Source organism: Panulirus ornatus, chromosome 52 (assembly GCF_036320965.1).
Source record: "Panulirus ornatus isolate Po-2019 chromosome 52, ASM3632096v1, whole genome shotgun sequence".
NCBI lineage: Eukaryota > Metazoa > Arthropoda > Malacostraca > Decapoda > Palinuridae > Panulirus > Panulirus ornatus.
The window spans coordinates 21,851,066-21,875,400 of record NC_092275.1 but is presented as its reverse complement, the minus strand read 5'-3'; the positions used below and the strand labels follow the sequence as shown (position 1 = coordinate 21,875,400).

The following is a 24,335-nucleotide window of genomic DNA, read 5'->3' as shown; positions in this document are numbered from 1 at the left end:
GCATGCCTAAGGATGGTAGGGCACGGAGAAGTTCGGGAAGAATGAAAGTTTGTGTCGCGTTTAGGCTGTACAGAGTCCAAGTGTTTTCACTCGACGAACCACGGTTGGAATCAATTTATATACAAACCGGAGGAAGGATGAAAGGGGGAGCGAACTGTAAGGTGTTTGTTTGCCCGCGCCGGGGATCGAACTCTGGACAGCGGATTAATATTCAGAAACCTCTACATCCCCGAGGCACCTGATATATACATAATGCACACGCGTGCACACACACACACACACACATATACATATATATTAGCTTTGTCGACACTCATTTGATGATTACACTCAATTTTAAGACCTGTTCCAGGGAATATATCAAGAAAAAAAGGCGAATCAAACACCATTTAATTTGCACACTCAATCTTATTGTATAAAAACCAAGCCAAAACAAAATCACTAAAATTACATCAAATACAACTACATTATCTATTCCTTCACAACTAATCGCTACTTGAGAATAGACAATTGTATAACTTCCTTATAGAATAACTCCACTAATTTATTCACTTAGTGACCTTAATGATAATTTTCTTCCGATGAGTTTGTCCTGGGGAAATCGATAGTGATAACCCACGTTTGACCTCCGACGCTCTTCAAGTAGTGTGAGAGAAGACAGACTTGACGTCTAATGTGTATCGCTTTAGCTACAGCCAAATATGCGTATCATCTGGACCTATATTCTCCAGTTGACTGGGATATGTTGAGGGCTTCATACTGCGCCATCGAACTGAGCTAAAACTAATTAGGACAGTGGATATTGAGATGGTCTAGTGGGATAAAATATCAGGATAAAGTGTACATCAGGATAAAGTGTTTTGGGATAGTGTATATTAGGATATATCGATGTGTGGGTAAGTTCTCAGGGTATAGACTATATCAAGGTGACTAAAATGTATCAGGATATTGTGTAATATACTATTACGCACCGTCTTATAGCATAAGATATGCTGAGGTATCATGGGATATACAAAGTGGGTGGAGGAATACGTCAAGGTTTGTAAAACGTCCGAATATTATGGAATATGAAAGGATAATCGAAAAATATTACAGTGTACCGTAGGATGTGTCAAGGGACCATAGTCGTATGGCAGTGGACTACATGATATATCAATGTATTGTGAAGTGTGTCCGGGTATTGAAGGGTGTGTTAAGTTATCGCTTAGCGAGTGAAGCAGAATTAAACTATAGATCACCAACCGTGGCTTTTTGGACGCCATTCACCGTAATTTTTGACATATCTCCAGAAAAGTGAGGAAATCTCGAAAATTTGTTAAGATTGTTAGACTATAAAACATTCGATATCAAATATGTATAATGAATTATACTCCGACTTTTTTTGTGGCAAATGGAGTGCACAAATCAGCCATATTAAACCGACTGGAGGTCATTACTGGAAATCTTATACTGTGATAATGACTTTGTAAAAAAAGAGGCAACGTTGTTGTGGAGCATGACTTACTCTACATCAGTATTCTGAGAGACTGCAGGTGTGGGAAGGGGTAGTTTGTAGAGAAGGCGATGGCACAGTAGAATAAACCATTCTATAATTTGGCGAGGGCTATGACGAATTAGGGTATATTATGTCCGAGCTATGGAGGATACGTTGGAATCACGTGTCGCTAGCGATACACATCGTCAGTACTGGTATACTAAGATAAGATAAGGTCGCCCACACGACCTTACAGGAACTCTTCTCACCTTGTCTATGTCAAGATTGTTGTTGTGTTTAAGGCACTCTTTAAGCAAAAAAAAAAAAATTATCCGTTACGAAACGTTGAGAATCATGATAGCTAATCGTAATATACCGTCTCTTAGTCTACAGTCGTATAAATAAATAGGAGATTAGTTAATTATTCTAAAAAAAATGATAGTTTTACGATAGGGAAGGAAAAAAAAATAATAGCGATGAAGCAAAGCTGGCGTGCATTACTAGCAAGTCTCGCCCTCCGTCAGATACGGGCTGGTGTCTCCTAGTTCGTGGTGGAGGCTCGAGTACGGCCCGCCGTCTTCCAGGGGACCAGGGAGAGGACTGGTTGTTAAGGTAGACGGTGTGGTGGGTGCCGCAAGGGCGTGGTGAAGTCCTGGGTAAGGGTCTTCCAACTGGCCACTTTGGAGATCGTTGGAGGAGAGGGGCGGTGGGGTGGCAGGCGTGTCTAATACCCCGTGGTGTGTGAGGACAGGGTCTCGGGGCGTCCTCTCCCTGCTGTTAGTGTTACTGCTGCTGTTACTACTACTACTGCTGCTGCTGCTGCCGTTATCACTGCAGGTGGTGCTGTTGGGCTTGTTACTGCTGTTCATCGTCTCAGGACTACTGCCGATGCCACCCGAGCCTCTTAGGCTTCTGCTAAGCTGCTGCTGCTGTTGCTGTTGAGGAACTTGGAACATAGGTTTCGTCTCTTCAGATTGAGGCTTTTGGAGATCCAGCTGAGCTTTGCCTTTCTCCTCGTGTTGCTGCTGCTGTTTCTCAAGCTGCTGCTGTTGCTCTAGCTGCTGCTGCTGCTGCTGTTGGCGTTTCATGGCCAGCTGTCCACTCTTCGTTCGCTTCCACTTCATCCGTCTGTTTTGGAACCACACCTTCACCTAAAGGTAGAAATGACATGTATGTCGCAGAGTCTATAAGCCACCATTGTTTTTTCAAAACGAGAATTTTGAATGGTGATGAATCAGATAATATGTCCAAATGGAAAGAACTGATATATTTCTAAACTATATAAGATTTGTGATAGATCTAGTCAAATTCCTCATTAATTTCAACGTTTAGTGTAGGTGTGTACTACGTCCATAATCAATATCTACTGTGAAAAATAATGTAGCAAGTCATCTCCTTCCTGAAGTAAAATAAGATTAAAAAGAATATCACTTACCCTCATTTCATGAATTCTAAATGATTATACACAGTGCTCTCGAATGTTTAAAAACAAAATCCACCCGCTTTTCATCTGTCATGACAAAGTATAAAGGAAATGACTTAGCCCTTGTAGCACCTATACAAAGGAACTCACTTGTCTCTCGGTGAGGTCGAGCGAGACGGCGATCTCGTATCGTCGAAGTCTGGTGAGGTAGTTGGAATGCTGGAACTCCGCCTCCAACTCGCGGATCTGATGTTTGGTGAAGGCGGTCCTCTCCTTCCTTGGTTTGCCCAGTAGGTCCGCCTTCAGCGCCTCTTCTGTAGAAGAGAAAACGGTTAAGACGAAGCTGAAAAATCGACTGAGGGTGGTCTTATATGCGCGCATGCTTGCACAATATATCTTAAATCTAAATCAAGTAAACCCAAAAGAAATGGAAATGTAAGACTCATCAAGCTTTCCTTTATTTCTCAAGACAGCATCATGGCAACTCCTCCATGGCACTGTTGTGGTTATTTTAGTAAAATGCGGCAAGGCTATACAATAGAAAATGAGTGACAGTAATGTCTTCCTTCCTTCTTCGGCGCTGTAAATTCAAATTCAATTACCGTATACGTAATCAGGTTAGATAACTTTTACGAATATCCTTATATTCTTTTTTGTTAGCTTAGACGGCACGGGCAACTGAGACCCTAATCATGAACGCTATACACATTACATTATATATATATATATATATATATTTTTTTTTTTCAAACTATTCGCCATTTCCCGCGTTAGCGAGGTCGCGTTAAGAACAGAGGACTGGGTCTTTGAGGGAATATCCTCACCTGGCCCCCTTCTCTGTTCCTTCTTTTGGAAAATTGAAAAAAAATAATGGGAGGGGAGGATTTCCAGCCACCCGCTCCCTCCCCTTTTAGTCGCCTTCTACGACACGCAGGGAATACGTGGGAAGTATATATATATATATATATATATATATATATATATATATATATATATATATATATATTCTTTTTTTTTTTTATACTTTGTCGCTGTCTCCCGCGTTTGCGAGGTAGCGCAAGGAAACAGACGAAAGAAATGGCCCAACCCCCCCCCCCCCATACACATGTATATACATACGTCCACACACGCAAATATACATACCTACACAGCTTTCCATGGTTTACCCCAGACGCTTCACATGCCTTGATTCAATCCACTGACAGCACGTCAACCCCGGTATACCACATCGCTCCAATTCACTCTATTCCTTGCCCTCCTTTCACCCTCCTGCATGTTCAGGCCCCGATCACACAAAATCTTTTTCACTCCATCTTTCCACCTCCAATTTGGTCTCCCTCTTCTCCTTGCTCCCTCCACCTCCGACACATATATCCTCTTGGTCAATCTTTCCTCACTCATCCTCTCCATGTGCCCAAACCACTTCAAAACACCCTCTTCTGCTCTCTCAACCACGCTCTTTTTATTTCCACACATCTCTCTTACCCTTACGTTACTCACTCGATCAAACCACCTCACACCACACATTATCCTCAAACATCTCATTTCCAGCACATCCATCCTCCTGCGCACAACTCTATCCATAGCCCACGCCTCGCAACCATACAACATTGTTGGAACCACTATTCCTTCAAACATACCCATTTTTGCTTTCCGAGATAATGTTCTCGACTTCCACACATTCTTCAAGGCTCCCAGAATTTTCGCCCCCTCCCCCACCCTATGATCCACTTCCGCTTCCATGGTTCCATCCGCTGCCAGATCCACTCCCAGATATCTAAAACACTTCACTTCCTCCAGTTTTTCTCCATTCAAACTCACCTCCCAATTGACTTGACCCTCAACCCTACTGTACCTAATAACCTTGCTCTTATTCACATTCACTCTTAACTTTCTTCTTCCACACACTTTACCAAACTCAGTCACCAGCTTCTGCAGTTTCTCACATGAATCAGCCACCAGCGCTGTATCATCAGCGAACAACAACTGACTCACTTCCCAAGCTCTCTCATCCCCAACAGACTTCATACTTGCCCCTCTTTCCAAAACTCTTGCATTTACCTCCCTAACAACCCTATCCATAAACAAATTAAACAACCATGGAGACATCACACACCCCTGCCGCAAACCTACATTCACTGAGAACCAATCACTTTCCTCTCTTCCTACACGTACACATGCCTTACATCCTCGATAAAAACTTTTCACTGCTTCTAACAACTTTCCTCCCACACCATATATATATATATATATATATATATATATATATATATATATATATATATATATATATATATATAACCTAACCGGAGCTAGGTATCCATGTTATTGATCAACCCTCAAGGGTAAATGAGCAGGTGGGTGAATTGTGGACCTTCTGCCCCAACCAAGAATCGAACCAATCCGCTAACCCTAGGCGATCCGTGAATGCGTCACGGTCAAGAACGCTAACAGCTACACAGCGGAGGTCCATAAAGATATTTTTTGTGGTTTTCATTTTCAAAGCCGTCAGTTAAACCCAGCTATATCAATCATTCTAAAGTAAAGACAGAATCCATAAACATTCAAGTTGTCCCTTCCTTATTCTTAGATCACACGCTCTCTCTCTCTCTCTCTCTCTCTCTCTCTCTCTGGGCGGTCAAGGTAGCCGAGTACATACTATAACGCGCCGGGGGCAATGTAAAGTTGCCACGCGCGAAGCTCAGGACGAGGAGCATTTTAAGTGCCGCTTTAACTCGCTTGTCTGCGACACGACGTATTGTCTCATACCCAAGGAAGATTTTTTGTGGAAACAGCTGGAAAAGTACGAATGGTACGCGAGAATGGATTCGAATGAGGGAGGAAAATGAATAAGTAGAGAGTACTTAGTATCAAGATTTTTTTTTTTTTTTTTTTTTTTGCAAGCCAAGATCAACGAATGATTGAAATAGAACGACTCAGAAATCGGGGCCAGAGAGAGGAGTAGTGGTCTCATGTGGGCAATGGCGGCGGTGTGGACGGGGTGAGGGAGGCTGGCTAGGAACTGCATCTCATTAATGCCGTGTAAGGAACACCACCGAGCCTTGGCTTAGCCGGGATTACTACGCACTTCCCACCACCACACACCCGCACGGTGATGCTCTTGTGTCGCGACGCATCAACAATAACACTACCTGTCTGCTGATTGCTCCGGCGCATTAGACGCCTCTAAGGATACAGATGTGCACTGCATCGTCCCTGATCCTCTCCAGTAACGTCCAGTTATTTTGAAGGTTTTGACTATCATAAAAGCTACAACGTCCAGTTATTTTGGAGGTTTTGTTTATCATAAAAGCTACAACGTCCAGTTATTTTGGAGGTTTTGAATATCATAAAAGCTACAGATATCTTCATTATGGAGGTTTTGATGATTACAAAGAATGTAGATATCTTCATTATCAATCTATAGTCGGTACTCCAGGTATTTTGGAGGTTTTGATTATCACAGAAGCTACAGATATCTTCATTATGGAGGTTTTGATTACATATGATATAGATATCTTTATTGTCAATTCATAGACGTCAAGACACTTTACCTGATGATTACGCTATGTTAAGGATATGGTATTCTTTGTATTATAGCCTCTAACAGGTACCCAGTTTATCGGCTGGTTTGTTGTGGAGGATGAACAGCTAGATTGACTGCCGTAACAAAGATTCGAACTCATGCCATGCCGAAAAGAGTTGCACAAATGTTTCAAAGGGAGAGTCAAATTTGTCGAATTGTGGCGGCGTCTTGCATCCGTAGTAAGTTTAACAGTTTGGGCAAGACAACAGATTTGAGTGTGATAAATGAGCAACCTATATACTTTTTGCTTCACATATATACATTATGCATGCGCCTTATCATGCCCATACACATTTTTACAAGCGCCTTAACCCCTGCCTCAAATATGCCCGTTTTCATACACGATCCATACATGTGCCCTAAACACTAGTCCAACCCACTCAAATACAATCCACGTGTACCAAACTGGCCACATATACATACATCATAAATACGAACAAAGTCCCATACTTCCTTTCTTCATGCAGACATGTATTATACACGAGATCCTCGGTCTTACATATATACATTTACAATTCATTCCCTGATGCCAGACATGTGTCTTCTCATCCCCACATATCCGCATCCCTTATGCCATATTCTCCACACACCTACATCCTGTTACACACACACACACACACACACACACACACACCCTCTCCGACCAAAGCCGACAGCTCACACGGCAGTTTGGCAATAAACCACTGAAACAAGCTCGTTACCGAAACACACCCCAGCTCCCCCAAGACGCCCCATTCCCGCGGACCGCCGTACCTCAACCACAATCGACATGCACCAATCAGAGCTCACAGAAGTATATCAAAATGGTCCTATACCATCCATTGCGACGGGCTTTAACAATCCATGAACAAGTACATAAGCAAGTAAGTAAACAGCTTAGTTATCTCAGTTAAGCTATGCAGTCTGTCAACTGTTGTATTATTTTAACTCAATCAACATTTATCTATTCATCTGTTAATGTTCAACGAATCATCACCGAGTGGATATAATGTATAAACCATAGTGTATAACCTTTAAAACTTCCTGTATATCTGCAGGGATATATTCAGCCTCACCTTGACCTTAAGCTCTTTACCTTCAATTTAAGCTCTTGTGATCAGTTAACTAGTTACTGTCATGACTTCCCAGGTCTGTAATATCTTTATTAAATGATTTATTTCAAGCCAAATGCCTGCTTAGGTTCAATACCCCGTTCATCATTATACATATGGCCTTCCCCTTGTGTGCCCAAACCAGACGTTTGCACATGCACTTGTGTGCACTCCTCCACCACACACATGCAACATCCAAGTCCTCAAAAACATTACTCATTCGCCTCCCCCTGGGCAATCACACAAACACACACACACACACACACCATCAGCGCCTTCAGCCCAACATAGACATCTCACATGTGCCTCTACCCTTTCCAACCTTCTGTCTAGCACACACACACATACATTCCCAAATGCACAAAGCCTGGACCACACACACGCAATCCCAGCGGCCGCACACACACACACACACACACACACACACACACACCACGGAACACAGAAGGCCATGTCCCCGGGGTGTGTGTGTGGGGGGGAGGGGGTGACACAGTCGTGTAGAGTGTACGAGTTTGTGAGATGGAAGATCGTGGGGCTATCATCAGTAACGAACTGAGACAATGAAAAAAAAAGAAAAGCTGCCGTCTTAAAACAGGCAGAGTGTTAGGATTCGATGCAAAGCATCAAGACAACATGTTGACCTTATACGACTCGATAGCAAGACAAATTTGAGCCTGATATACAGTTGTGGTTTCTTAGATTAGGAAGAGGGTCAAGAGAGACATAGTAGAGGCCAGAGGAGGGTAAGGAGATTAATGCCAGAACAAAGAAGTCGTGCCGTACAAGGAAAAATTTACCACACAAATTATTCTCTTCGCATCAGGCGAAGGCTTTGTGATGATTTCGTAGAGGATTTAGACACTGTAGAATAGACCCAACGAATCCTTTAAGCCACAAACAATGGGTTCAAGTTTAGGGGAAAGATTTGGGACTAATTTAGGAAAATTCATCCTAACAACTGACAATTTGTACGTGCCCCCCAAAATACCTAATTCAAGATATGAAAGTATGATTATATTTTTCTTGTAGCTTACTATTAACGTAACTGATCCTTCAATAGATAACCTTGTTACTCTTTTACGCTAAGAGCCTTACGCACTCTGTGCACACATACGCTCTATATGTCTACTCCGCTTGTACACGTACATCCTAAATGCTACACAGCATTCTACATACACACACACACTCACACACACCATATGCTACCTACATCATACATTCTACATGCTCGTCCCTCATTCAGTCATGTATGAACACTTTCAGCATTTATACATTTTACCCATTCACTCCCTCCTGTATACTTTCCACCTCCCATTTAATATTTACATCCTACTTGCTCACCCCTCGGGCCACATACATATTCTACCTCCCACATACATACATTCTACCCCTCTTGCTTCCCACCCACGCACATACACGCCACATACCATCCTCCACCATAAGACAAAAAAAATTGTGTGCGTGTGTGTGTTTGGAGCTGCAGTGATTAAAAGAACAATAGTGAGCAAGGCTTTACAAGCAGCACATCTCTTGCACCCGGATGCTGGGTGCCATGTCCGGGTAGGGGCAGCCCTGGGGTGGGTGGGGGATGGGATGCTGGGTGCCATGTGTGGCTGAGGGAGGGGAGAGGCACGCCGGGTGCCGTGTGTGGCTGAGGGAGGGGAGAGGCACGCTGGGTGCCATGTGTGGCTGAGGTAGGGAGGATGCTAGGTGCCAAATCTGACTAGGGGAAAGGGAAGGATAGGGAATGACAGGGAGGAGGGAGAGGGGAGAAAATGTAACATACGAAGTTTCAGAGGTAAAAAGGAAGATTAAATCTGGAGAGATGGAAAATACGAAGCTAAATGGATGGGCAATGTAGAAGGAAATGTTGATGGGGTAGGAAGGGAATCAAAAACAAGATAATAGCTTTAAGAAAAAAAATAAGAGGGAATGGAATGAAGAGAATGAAAATAGAAAATATTGCTAAATGAAAAGAACCTGTAAGAAGAGGGCAAATGAATTAGATACGGAGAAGATAAAGTATACAAAAAAAGGAATGGAAGAAGGAATGGAAGAAAACAAGTGGCAGAAGACTAGAAGGAAAAAGATAAAGAACAGAATGACGAAGAAAAACAAGGAGTGGAGATGGATGGAAAAATGTAGAAGACGAGAAAGATAAACAGAATATATGAAAACAAATAAGTAATAAAAGAAAACGGACAAGATTAGAAGCAAATACAAGCAAGCACGAATGCCTATATATATATATATATATATATATATATATATTCGGGAGATTACACGATTAGATGCTGTAAAGATAAGATGGTGAGTGAAGATAATTATGGGGAGGTTAGCGAATGAGGCATGAGATATGTTGGTCTGAGTAAGGACAGAGAAAGTAGTGGTTTGGGTGAAGGACAGGACGATGGAGATGGGGGGTGAAGGGGAGTAGTGGAAAGAAAGGGGGGGGGGGAGAAAGGAAGGAGTGGGAAGGAGTTGGGAAGGTTGAAGGGGGAGAAATTGACTAAGGGGAGAAGAGACGTGTCAAGTGGATGGGGTTGTGGTGTGAGGGAATGAATTAGGGGACGAGAGGGAGTTCAAGGCATAGAGGGAGACGATTGACACGTGGGATGGAAGAGGAATGGCAGTGGGATGGAGAACAGACAAGATGAAAGAGTCAAGATTCCTTCATATTAAATTGTAATTCCAAATCACAATGCTTTACTTTGCCTAATGCCATACACATGCACAGCAGATTCGAAACAGGAAAATAATTAACACACAGCCCCATTATGTAACACAGATTACATAGATAAACATCTTCAACTCGCTCTCTCTTAGACAGTGGCAATTGTGGAACACGACCACGGTCATTATGCCCCCAATGCAGGCCACACCAGGCATACTCCTTATGCATATATGCTCGTGCGTACATCCGTCTGCCCAGCTCGATTTCGTATGCAGAGTACAGCGTGGACGGCTTATTATACAAACTTTAGGTCGTAGCTCAGAGCGAAAAAGGCTATTTTTAAACCAGTACGTTACGAATACTAATTCTGAGTGCTTATGAGTGGTTTATTAGCCCCTTTTTTTTGTCCATTTATAAAACGCTACTTGTATTATTTCTTTATGGTTTACTCTCGATTTGATGATAACTCATACTTTATAATCCAGTCATAGCTGATTATGCCGGAGATCGGCAATGCTACGGGTATGTTTTTGTGAAAAAGGAAAGGAAAATAAACAATGATAATTACTTATAAGTGTTTAAAGGAATATCTAGTCCTCGTGTTGGAATCTAAAAAATGTTTTAGAACCTTTTAGCCGGGATTACCATAGGTTTAGATATTATATTTTATTTACCGAAATAGATTTTCATTGCTCTATATTAACTCATTTTTCTCTATTCTCACTTTTTCTTTTTACATACGAGCAAATTTTAGGCAAAACCTCACATGATGAAGGGCTGAAGTAATTCATGTTTTCTAAAAAGTGAAAAAAAAAATAATGGCACGCTTGTTCACTTGTGTGCTTTTGAGTTCATGGGGCAAGACTTTTTTCCCATGGCTCTTTTGCTTACATAAGCTAACCCGACTTTACGAGAAGGTTTCGTTTTTATTTACTTTTTCTTGTCATTTGAAAATAAGTTGTAGAATTTCACACGGGAGCATAAAAGTTTTATAAAAACGATAGAATTATGATTTTATATGAAAAGTTCTCCTGTATAACATTCAAATTAAACTGATGAAAGTATGATCCACATTTTTTTTTCATTACCATTCATTTTTGATGAAAATTGATTGTCTCAATACACAGTGCTGATGACACGTAAAAGATAGTCAAGATATGGCAAACAAGAAAACGGAAATAAAAGGCTTGTTTGCTGGTGGTGGCGACGCCTGTGCTTTGAAAAAAAATTTCCCCCCCTTTAGGTGTGAAGCAAGAATCAGCATCCATCTTCGACACGACTGGTAGGGTGTAAGATGAGGTACAGATGCTGAAGATGAGGGAAATAGACCAAAAGTTTTAGAGGGAGGAAAAGTGGGAGAAGAACCGAAAGTGGAGGGTAGTAAGAGAAAATGGAATATGAAGAGAAGACGAGATTAAGAAAATTGCATTAGTAAGAAGAAAGGGTTCGAAAGCAAAAGATTTGATAAAGGAGGAGAGACGAAAGAGAAAAAGGAATGTATAAAGGATCTTAAAAGGAACACAAGAAGAAAGCTATAAAAAATAAGGAGGAGAGACGAAAGAGAAAAAGGAATGTATAAAGGATCTTAAAAGGAACACAAGAAGAAAGCTATAAAAAATATATATATAATAGAAAGACTTAAGAAAACGAAGTCATTACCTGAAAGCGCTCAAGTCTCTCTACTTCAGTCTCACAAACCTTTATCTGTTCCCCTGGAGCCTCGGTGTAGGGAGGTAGTCCAAGGGTGGAACACGTTAACCCTCCATAGCCCGGGTGGTTACGGCTGGGGAATGGGAGTGGAAGAGGAGGAGGAGAGAGAGGGGTTGGGGATGGGGGGGTAGGTGGGTGGGCTTGATGTTATGGGTACGAGGACGACCGAAGGTCTCGCATTGTCTTACACCCTGAGGCGCTGTGACTCAGATATATCCTCCTCTGGTTTTTATTATCCTGTCTGTCTCTCTCTCTCTTTGCATGCCTCCTTCACTCACTCTCCTTCTCCCTCCTAGATTATAGAGTCGTGGTACTATAGTCATAATTAGCATCATTCATACGTATACATTAAACTTATACATTGTCTCTAAGCAAGCTATGGTTTGACGGTATGGTCGACGTCGACCGTAAATCTGGTAGACTTTGGTCGGGTGTCTGACGACGCATCGCGTCCCGGCTTGCCTTACACCAGGGCTCCCTGAGGGATTTATTGCCGCCGTCCCTAGATTTTATGTCCGAGGTTATAAAACTAGTTATTATCACCTAGCGTAATTAAGGTCGAGTATCAGTGTCAGCTGCGCCACTTAGGCACCCGAATCCTTTGATACGTTGAGCCTGGGACTGATGGAGTGCTGGTGCGATGAGTGTGTCTGGCGAGGGCGGCACCTGCGACACACACACACACACACACACGCACACACACACTCACAACACTCATCTGGCCTCCAAGTTATAAAAAAAAAGAAGAAGGCTGAAAAAGCCCGCACGCACATGTTTCCTTTTGTTTATGCTGCAGTGATTTCCCTTCTCCTATCCTCAAAAATGTTCCAGGGATAATGTTATTCATACCTAGCTTCTGTTTCACGCCACTGATGAATGTATAATTATTTAGTTTATTTGTAACGGGAGATTGAAAGTAGAATCTGTCGCTGTGTTGATAAATGTCGTGCTCACAATACGATATTATATAATATATGTATATGATATATATATATATATATATATATATATATATATATATATATATATATATATATATATATATATATATATATTATCCCTGGGGTTAGGGGAGAAAGAATACTTACCACGTATTCCCTGCGTGTCGAAGAAGGCGACTAAAAGGAGAGGGAGCGGGGGAGGCTGGAAATCCTCCCATCTCGATTTTAATTTTCAAAAAAGATGAACAGCGAAGAGGGAACAAGTGAGGATATTCCCTCAAAGGCTCAGTCCTCTGTTTTTAACGCTGCCTCGCTAACGCGGGAAATGGCTAATAATATATATATATATATATATATATATATATATATATATATATATATATATATATATATATATATATATAAACAGGGAGGGATGGCACTAAAAGGCAACAGCAGCAACGGCACACCATTGAGAGATAAATCATGACCCAAACATGATCCCACAATCGTACAAACTTATCTCAAGAAAACTTAGTCTTCTGTGTTTCAGCACTTTGCATCCTCGGCGGCCGCTCACTAGGCAATCCAGTTTTTACACCGAGAGCCTCTCTATAATTGGTTCTAATTAGCGCCTTGCGTGATAAACTGGAGTAGATTGCCATGTTGTTTACGGATCTGGTCTGGATTTCGAGGCTGTAATGGGAGCTTATCTCGGCAAGGCATGATAGCACCGAGCTTCGACTTGATAAAAACATTAGCGCCGTCAGCCAGCGAGATGGCAGCGTTATGTGAAAGAGGAATTTCCTCGAGTGAAAATTGAAGTTTGATATGTGTTAGTTTTTGCCCCCCTTTGTCTTCTCTTATTAGACTCATTTCCAAGACATTTTTTTGTCTTTTTTTTTTGTGAGATTCTTAACAAGCGAATTGAAGTTTGTGTGTGGAGAATAATTGCCCTAGGGACAGATTCCATGGTTGTTACATAAAAGTAAGCGTAATTACTTCATTTACTTTAAAAGGGGGACTTAATTGCAACTCTAGGAAAAACATCTACCTCTGCGATACAGTCTCGGGCATTCATCTCTGTCCTCATAGTAAAACCACTCATTCACCACTGACACACATGCCATCCTCCCTCTACCAACTCTCTTCGCACTTTGTAATTGGCTCTTCATTCGCTCAGTGTTCCAAGTCCCCTCCTACCCACACAACCATACATTAAGGCTAACTCACCACACAAATGCTGCCCACATTACAGAGTCTTCCCTCCTTCATACCCACACTACCCAAACATGCTCCCCCCCCTTCCTCCCTTCAATCATGCCACCACACAATCTTTCTGCCCACACAACCATAAACTTCCACCTATCCACATTACCCCAAACACCCCATATACACGTGCTACACACACACACCCACACACACACACACACACACCCTCGCTAATCACACACACACACACACACACTACTCGCACCACCGCCTATTCTACTCACAAACCTACACCTCCCTACAAATCACCACTCATACTTAACACGGCCTCATCACCCTCCCAGTGGCTTCCCCTCCTCCTAACCAGACGCCCCAACGCAGGGTTGTCGCATAATTTTCCCGGCTGTTGGCATGAAAGTCTCGGAGCCAGTTTTGTGTCCTGGTGCGCGCGTTGTTGACGCAGGAGGTCGGTGCTCTACATCCTGGTGGTTGCGAGAGCGTGTCGTCCGCCATAGCCCCTGCTCCTCCTCCTCCTCCACCCATCCCCTGCCTCCACGCTCTGACACTAACTATATCCTCGTAATGACACTGCTATGTGACTCCCGCGCATAAAAAAAAAAAAATGCCTAGAAAAACGTGTGCGCCTGGCCCGGGTAGTGCACAACCGTCGCTCTGACGTGCCCGTGACGTAGGCATGACGTCAGAGGGACGGAGGCTCAGGTGGGACCCAGAAAAACAAAAGAGGATCTCGGGTCATATTACCCTGCAGGCTGGTGATATCGCTGCCATGATGTTGACTCCACGCCGCCCGCCCAGCTCCTCCCTCCCATCTCGAGGAGGAATTTTATCGGGCGGTTAAATTCATGAATAGGCAAGGAGTGGCGTTACGATGGCTTGTGTTACTCGAACAGGATATTATTCAGCCTTCTGACTCCTCGAGCATTTCTTGTGCCGGCGAGGACACGAAAGGTCAGCGGGGAGAGATGGCCGACGCTCGCTCCGTGACAGCTGTTGGGTCGCTAACGATACCCACAACTACCCTTCCCTCTCTTACTACCGCTCCCTCTCCTCCTCCACACGCTTAATGACCACCCGAAAACTGACCCTTCTAGTTACCGCGGAGGTCAGCGGCTGACCAGCCAATGACCAGGTGAGGCTTCCACATCGTAGTTTTTATCTCTCTCTTTTTTTTTCGCTTCATGTTGGAGGGTGTCGTTTGAAGGGAGGTCACCCGAGTAGGTCTCACCTGTTGCAATCCTTACACCAACTTGGTGGGAGGGAGCGCAGCGGTTCGTGCTACCCTGATCTTGCTCGGGTTGCAATCTTGGGTTATATAACTGTCTCCTCGATTACGGAGCTTACCCCAGCTGCTTGACAGTGGCACCACCACCACCACAAGCACTCTCACAGGCGTTGCCACTCTCCACCCCATCCTAAGACACTGCCCTGTGCAACAGCAGTGGCCGTTTCGGTAGGCATAGCTACAGAAGCTGCTCTAGATATACTCACAAACTAGCCTTCGTAAAAGGCATTGTCGAGCGCAATAGCAGACACTGTCTGAAGCTCTATCACATGCATTGTCGAGCACCAGCGTAGACATTGTCTCACGCATCGCCACATGCACTGTCAGGCACCAATGCAAACTGCCTCAAGCAGAATCACACGCAGTGTCAGGCACAGTAGTAAACAAGCACCACCACATTCACCATCATGCACAATAGTAAACACTGTCTCAACTACCACTATATTCACTGTCAGGTACCAACGTAGGCACTGAAGCAACACCCGGTACACTGTCAAGCACAACTTTAGACAAGAAGCACCACCATCTTCACTGTCAGACTACTGTAGACACTGAGATACAACTTGCGCTGTCACACGACGCCATCTCAAACCAAAGACACTGTCACCAGTGTAGACATTGTCTAGACTAGAGGAACACCACATTCACTGTCGCACACTACTCTGGCGCTGTCCTAGAAACCAAAAGACACTGCCAGTAGACACTGCTACAGAACAGCAGGTATTATAGAACAGCCTTAGACACTATCAAATGCAATTACGGTCACTGTCAAACGTTTTCATAAACACAGTCAAAACACCACTCACACCATATGGGACACACGTCCATGTGCCACAAAAGGCACTATTTCCAACTCCACTATGACACACTCCCTGCCAGACACCACCTCAAGCACTAACATAGGCGCAGTAAGACACCTGTCATATACACTTTCACAAGCACCTCAAACACCAAGGAATTACCACCAATACTGTCGAAAGCATAGCTATAAGCACCTTTCCAGGCATTACCACATACATTGTTATTGGCATTGTTACAAAGCGTTACCACAGGTACTGTTACGTTAAACAGCCACTGTCCAGTCACCCCAGCAGGCCCAGTTTCAAGACATTACCACAGCCACTGTTACATCTAACAGGCATTACCATAGACACAAACAGCTACCCTTTGCCGCCACTGCAAGCACTTTCGTACACTACCCAAAGGAAATGTTACACCAGACATGCACAGTTCCAAGCACCATTGCAGGCAATGATACAGACACCAAAGGCACCAATACAGATTACACCACAGATCATGTTCCAGAAGATTCAGGCACAGGTGGTGAAGCAGGCATCACTACACACAGTTGCAGGCAATATTACAGATACCTCTACATACACTGCTGAAAGCATGACTTCAGAAACCACTACAGGGACTATTACAAGCACTACCACAAGCATTACAACAGACATCGAAAGCAACAAGCATGGTTTCAGTAACCACTACAGGCAGTGCTCACAGGCACTTTCTTTTTTGTTACAGTCACCACCACAGGCACCATTAGACACCATTGATGTTGACTCAGACACTCCCAGTGGCGCTGTTACGTTACCAAATGAGGACGTTACCACAAGCACTAGCACACCACACATTTCCTTTCGCTAGAAGTCATAGTGTCGCTAGCACTTGGGGCTAGTAATGGTTTGTTCATTATCCCAAAGAACAACACTGTCAATAAAACCTAGAAATAACACTAGCTCCTAACCTTACCACAGACACTAACGCTATTCTGGGTGTCTGAAGGTTACAAGCGTCAGATTTTTATATTAAGTATCACAGCAAGCACTTGGGGTTGTCAGTAACTCTTAATAAACAGGGCGTAAGTTGCGTCAGTAAAACTAGAAAAGAACACTAGTTCTAGCTATACTAACGCCATTGTTGGTGTTTATAAAGTTACCGGCGTAAGCTCTTACGCTTTGCATCAATGCAGGAACTTGGATTGTCAGCAATACTATCAATACTCTAGAGTACGAGCAGCGGCAATGAAACAAAACGAGAAAAAAACTAATTTCTTAACAGCTTTTAACACATTGTCAGCGTTTGTGGATTGCTGGCGTCAGCACTCATGTTCAGGCATCATTGCAAGCGCTTGGATCGTCAGCAATACTAAACCCTCATACTATCATTACTACTGGCACTGACATGGACCTTGGAAACCCGACCTGACACCTTGGTGTTTATCCACAGTGTAGCCGCCAACCAGTCTGTCAGGACGCTGTGCATCTTGGTAGTCATGATCTTTTACGCAACACAAGACGGCGAGCGAGAGAAACTAACCCGAGTGCAATTTACACTTCACCTGTTTCGCTTCTGGGGCTGTAAAGGACATCCTTTCCACGCCCTATGTAAGAAAACGAGTACTGAATAGGATGAAGAGTAAATCAACTATTGTGGTACATAAAAGTGGAGTGATCGCCTCGTAGTTAAAGGGGGATTAAGCGTCATGGAGATGTGAAATGTTCTGTGCCATAAGCTGGCGGACTCCTGCACCTGACAGCTACTTATGAAGACAAAGAACTTTCGCACCGACATAAATCTTGTGTGATCGACTGAGACGCCGTGTCGGGTGACTTCGCTGCCCAGCCCAGCCGACCCTCCACAACATGATCCACTTCATTAAGCCTCTCTCTCTCTCTCTCTCGCTCTCTCTCAAGCGTGTCATTGTTCACTGTGGTAATGTACACAGTACATCATGCTGTCTCTAGCGCAGGCCATGACAATGGGTATCCTAAGTGCATAGGAATATGGTAGAAATGAAATGCAAAGAACAGTATGCCTCTGGGTACTTTCCAGGCTATATGTACTTTGACAAGAAGTCCTTTCCAGGTTGTATGGGATTCAGAAAAGTCCTTTCCAGGCCATATGCGATACTGGTAGAGATCAGAAACGTAGAGACCCGTGTGGTTAAGAGTAAAAAAGCAAAGTAGACATGCTCACATGACCTATAGCTAAGTATATGGTAATTGCTTATGGTGTCGTATGCTAACGTGGGCCATAGTAATGCGCCTGGTGTTTCATAATGGCGCCATGCTCATGGCTGTAGACACTGCACTTAATTATAAGGTCTCATGGCAGAATAAACCATAGTCTTCACTCGGTGATTCATGGTAGCGTCATGCTAATGTGAATCTCACATCACGATTGTACAGAATGTGATGACACGCACACAATACCTCCGATTCAGATTAAAGATTTCGAATTTTTTACTCTCAAGAGCAAAGAGGGATCTAAATGGGGTTAAATCTTGCTTGTAACTGGATCATGTGTGGACGGTGCCTTGTGATGATGAATCATGGTTATGTGATGAGTGGTGCTTGATGGAAGCCATAGCACGAAAACGCTTAATACCTAAAGCTTGAGATATGTTAGCATACAATACCAACTCTAACGTAATCCATTAAGATAGAAATGTTGTGAATGCCAAGGGTTTAGCAATCTTCGAGGAAACGCTGAAGAAACAGTGTTGAGAAATCACGAAGGAAGCTCCCAAGATAGAATATAGCACCTTCCAAAGAAATCTTAAACATAATACTCGACAAATATATTGAAGCGTCAAGAACAATACGGAAGACAGAACGATTTTTTTTTACACCAGCTGTGTGACAGAACAGGATGAAGGATGGGGCAAGTGTCAACGAAGCTAAGGTCAGAGTTAGAAGGACTTGCCCCGAGGGAAGTGCCAGCGTGCATGTCTCTCACTCTCCCCATGATATTCTCAGTGCCTTACAATCCTTGATATCTCTTAATCTTTCTCAACGCCTCCGAGTGTGTGTGTGTGTGTGTGTGTGTGTGTCTCATCTTCTCTCAACATCTTTCCAAAGAACCCCAGCATATTTCAGACGCTCTTCGTTTGTGCCTCTTTCAGTCGATTGATGTCTCTCGCAGACACTCCATTAGAGATTCAAGTATGCCATAAAAAAAATCGAGATATTGAAATCAGGAAACAAAAGGGGAGAAAGTCATGTCATCTTCTTGCAAAAGCACATTAACAAAAGGACAATGTCCGTATTTTTTTCTCCCCCGTGATGAACGATGAAGGAACGCATTTTGGTACAAATATCTCCGGGTATTTTCTTAATAGTTTTTTACTATCAACTTCGCTTCTCTCGTACTTAGGATACACCCATGCTCAACACGAGTGAAGGGAGACTAGTGATGCATGTAAAAGAAAAGATAAAAGCAGAACATTAGCAGTTGTCTTATTTCTCTCTCTCTCTCTCTCACACAAGACGACCAATGCTTACTGCTGAAACAGGAGTCAGCCTGTCAAATATACGTTTTAGAAAAAAAAAAAAAGTTCCTGTAAACTTTATTGAAAATTATAAACTAGGGCACTGAAGTAGAGAGAGAGCGAGAGAGAGAGAGAGAGAGAGAGAGAGAGAGAGAGAGAGAGAGAGAGAGAGAGAGAGAGAGAGAGAGAGAGAGAGAGAGAATGCAAAGGACTTCAAACAATATCAGACTAGCGAGTCCTAACGAGGATGCTTGTGATAGTGTTATTGACCAGATATCCTCAGATTGGTGTGGTAGGATCAGAGAAGTAGCACAGATCAATTGGGGAAAAAAAAAAAAACAGCCTCTGATGACATGAGTGACATTATAGCAATCGCAAATGCGTTGTGCAGCAGACAAACCATACCATGAAACAACCGGATACACAGTGGAGCTCTGTACACGTCAGTGTGTAGGTGGAGGACAGAGTGTCTTGCAGCACCTCCCAAACCCACGCTCGAAGGGACACCTGTTCACTATTAGTAATATGCATAACTGGACAGGTTTACGACCAGTGCGGTGTATCGTCTTATTTCTCGAGCCACGTAGGTCGAATGTGCCGAAGACGCCACAAGAGATAATGAGTTTTGAATGCGATGCAGCCTCGTCCTTAGATGAGAGAGATAAAAGTATGACATTCGTTGAATCATGCTTGAAGTATAGAAAAGCAGGGGAGTGAAAGTCAGCGGGGTCAGTGCATGCAAAGGGGGTTTGGCGAGGCGTGTGAACGCCTTATGGGATTACAGAGAATGATAGTAATACCTTCTAAACATGCCGAATGCATTCATTCCTAAATACCCTTAGTCATCTGCTCGTATTCTTTATGCTTGGATAAAACGGATTATTCTTATGCATGTTTCGCAGTCATATGCTCGTAAGAATTCGACAGGCTTTCATAAAGCCAACCTCCCAGTAGGCGGTGATTATATATGAAATTGGAGAGCAAATACGTAATTTAACATTTTGATTCAAACATGTTCGACATACAACCAACTAATGCTTGTTAGGCATGAAATATATATGAATGTTAATATTTGCACGTGTGTAGTGGCAATGATCTCAAATCAAGTATACGTATTGATACACTATGTTCATGTTCTTCACATTGAGCAACCCTTAGGTTTTATAGATGAGAAATATTCTAATCTTACGAGAAAGTACATGTGGCTTTCCTATTCACACGCTAGACTCCTTATACACTGCATTGAGAATATACACCTTCCCTTGTGTGCAGAATTGCCTCTCGTAGTCTTTCTCTGGAACGTTCAGTCCAAGCGTAAGCCTGCGATATTCAGCCTATGGTATGGGTAAGGGTGACTGCACGAGGCAGTAGGTGTTGCTTCAAAGATCTAAACACTTAAAGTAGCCATCACAGAGGTTGCTTTGCGAACCAGTGTGCCTAACAAGAGAAAATCATATCACTCGTTTAACTAGCACGTTCTAAAATCAGTTTAAAGCTGTGAATAAGTAGGTGAATAAAGTAGGAAGAAAATATTTATAAAAGATCAAGGATCGTTGCCCTCTCAAGACGTTATTCCCTGATAATGGTCTGAAGGACGAGGATCCTTCTTCAAGGGGTTGAAGACCCAAGATACTTCACTACAGAGACCACAGATGGCCAGGAGATAAGAAAGGCATTTATCAGAATAATGCAGACGAAGAAAACGAGTAAAAAATGTAAATTTCTCGGAATTGGTAGTAAAACAGAGAGAGAGAGAGAGAGAGAGAGAGAGAGAGAGAGAGAGAGAGAGAGAGAGAGAGAGAGAGAGAGAGAGATGCCTACGTTAGTGCAAATACTTCAAAAAACCCAAAGATATGACGCTAATGCACACACAACCCACAGTCTGTCCGGGTATATAGACAACACACCAAAAAAAGCTCTTCCAGATAATCACCCAAACGCATCAATTAACTTTTACCATAAACCTGTACGCCCTGCAGTCTTCTCTTCCATTTCAAACCATCCCTTACCCTGTCGCACCTCCTCCTCATCTAACCATTTGATAAGGAAAAGGAAACTGCTCATTTTGTGTGTGTGTGTGTGTGTGTGTGTGTGTGTGAGAGAGAGAGAGAGAGAGAGAGAGAGAGAGAGAGAGAGAGAGAGAGAGAGAGAGAGAGAGAGAGAGACCCTGTCCATTACTCCGAAGAGACTCCCTCCAGCGTCCCTTTGCGTCGAAACTCGAGGCACTGGCGGGCACAGGGCGGGAGTCCCACGGGGTATACGTCTTCCCACACTGAAACGATACAGTGAGGGCATTAAGTGTCGTGCCAGTTATAATGATGATTGTCACGACACACAGGATGACTGACTTCCACAGAAGGTGGCGACTGACCGAATAATCAAAGAAAACAGCGCGTGTTGGACGAGTAAATACAGCCTGACGCCTCCACACAATACTGGCGAACGAGACGTGAGATACGTGTCATTTTGGTATGTCTATGTGTGTGTTGTTGGACTCGTTGTGCATCAACAGCTAAGAGGGTCATTAAAGTCAGATTCCGTATTGTACGTCAAAACACACGACTTCTAAAATCTATCTCTCTCTCTTTTTAGTGCAAGTCTTGCTTTACTACCACCTCTGGGGTCGAGTACATAGGTTCGAATCTCGGTCGCGGTAGTTGATCCCCAGTCAACTTAGCTGTTCCTCCTCCCATAGGGATTGGTCGATGAGTTGGGCGCCTGGCATAGGCGAAGATATATAGTGTTCATGAGAAAGACATGAGGAATTAAATTCGTTAACAACACAGTAGATAGTTATAAGTTTGAGGTAAGCCTCATTTATTATCAGTCATCCGTGCAGATGGAATTTCGTTAACCATACACGGCAGTGGTTCACATTTCGTCGATGCAAGGCCTCTTACCACGTATCATTCGTGCAGATTGTTCATCGCGGGTCTTTGAATGGTGAAAGAAATAGTTATATTAAGAGTATAACCGCATTAAACGTCGATAGCTGCAAATATCAAAATCCATGGGATAGAGCGAATTGGAGAGATTTGATATACAGGGGGCGATGTACTATCGCTGGGCTGAACTAGGGCATAGGAAGTAGTCAAGAGAAACAACAAAAAGATTACCCATTATTTTGTTTGGGTGGAAATTCTAGATCGACTTCGAAGGATATACCTTCGAAGTCAGTTTCTACTATCTGGAAATTAACCATAGGAATGTCGGTTCCAGTGGTTGATGTGATGAGCGAGGTGACAGCAAGGAAACCTTGCGGTAGGTGGTAATTACTGTATAATCTCTCTGCCTTTCTGTACACAAGGTGGTCTCAGGTTTAAGCTTGGGTTATGTTCATTTATGTCAAAGGCTTTTTGAATGCACAATCGGCTGGTATCTGCGCAGTGCTTGGCAATCTTTGTATTTCTCACTAGTAGAGATTTTGTCAGTATCGCGTTACAAGGATTTAGATTATGGATATTCCCTGCCCCGTATTGTAAATCGATTGTTTGGTGTCATGATAAACTTACAGCTAACAATATAATTCACCGTGCCACTTTACAAGCTCGATCACTTCGCCATTCATCCCTACATCCGTCATTTCCTGCTTTCCAGAAAACTGCCACAAATTTTCAAACTCGTCTTCACAACGAAATGATCAGACATTCCACCTGTTGTCACTATCAACACGTTTACATTCAGTAACTTCTCTGCACACTTGAGAATCTTAATACATAATCCAGTTCGACCCATACCAATCGCTCAAGTATGCACTCATGTTTTTGACGAAGTATACCCAGTCACAGTTCCTCTCGGCACAAATTACTTTCCCTTCCGGGAACGCCATACAACTATCATACCCTGAATTGCAACATTACTCACCTTGTATTCATTCCCTCTAACACCAAGATTCAATCCCTTGCAGCAAAGCTGTCAAAGACCTCACTCGTCACCTAAAAAACACCCCACTCTTCCCCACTTCTTTTACAGTCAGTCACCTACTAATCATAGTCTCCTTTCATTTTACCCAGCACTAATCTCGGAACACTTCTTTGCACTACTTGATACAGTCCCACAGCTATTTCTTGGGATTTGGCGCTCTTACTTGTCCTCTCACTAGCTCCGGGATACACCACCTAAACATTCTTGAATTTCACTCGGGCTCGGAATATTCAGGTTTCTATCAAACATAGAATCCTATACTGAAGTTCCATCCTCTTGTCCTGGTTACAGTCGTGTACATTCAGACACCACAGAGCCTGAGGTTTCGAGGGCAAATCTCTGCTTGGCTCCTTTTGTTCCCGATTTAGAAAGCATGATTCACAGAATGGAGGGTTTCCGACCCTCCACTCCCACCCTGTTTAAAACCTTATCCACGGGGAATAAAGTCAGTAAATTTATGAACTGCAATTAAGAGTTTTGTTGATTACGTGTTTTCGAAACCAGAATGTGATATTGCTTTCCTACCTTCTCGTGTCTTACCCAATACCTTTCCCCAAATTTCGTAAATACTTTCCCTTGTCTCTTCTTTTTCCCTTTCATAAACCTCCATATTCCCATCAGGGCCCGGCCTTGATGTGGACTTTTGCCCTCGACTGGGACCTCCAACGTAAAAAGAAGATACGTATATATATTTCTTGTTAGCAGTTTCCCATGATAGCGAAGCAGAACCATTCGCTCACATCCA

At 43.1% G+C, this 24,335-nt stretch overlaps 1 protein-coding gene across 1 annotated transcript in view; it reads right to left on the bottom strand.

The window, feature by feature from the left end:
* Positions 1-388: 388 nt before the first annotated feature.
* Positions 389-24,335, bottom strand: part of LOC139765132 (uncharacterized) — a 40,739-nt gene continuing 16,792 nt past the window's right edge. Inside the window, exons 2-3 of the mRNA XM_071692327.1 lie at positions 3,048-3,211; positions 389-2,625 (exon numbers count right to left, since the gene is read on the bottom strand). Of these exons, the coding sequence (XP_071548428.1) occupies positions 1,975-2,625; positions 3,048-3,211 (815 nt within the window). The 3' untranslated portion in view covers positions 389-1,974. The remainder of the gene's footprint in view (positions 2,626-3,047; positions 3,212-24,335) is intronic.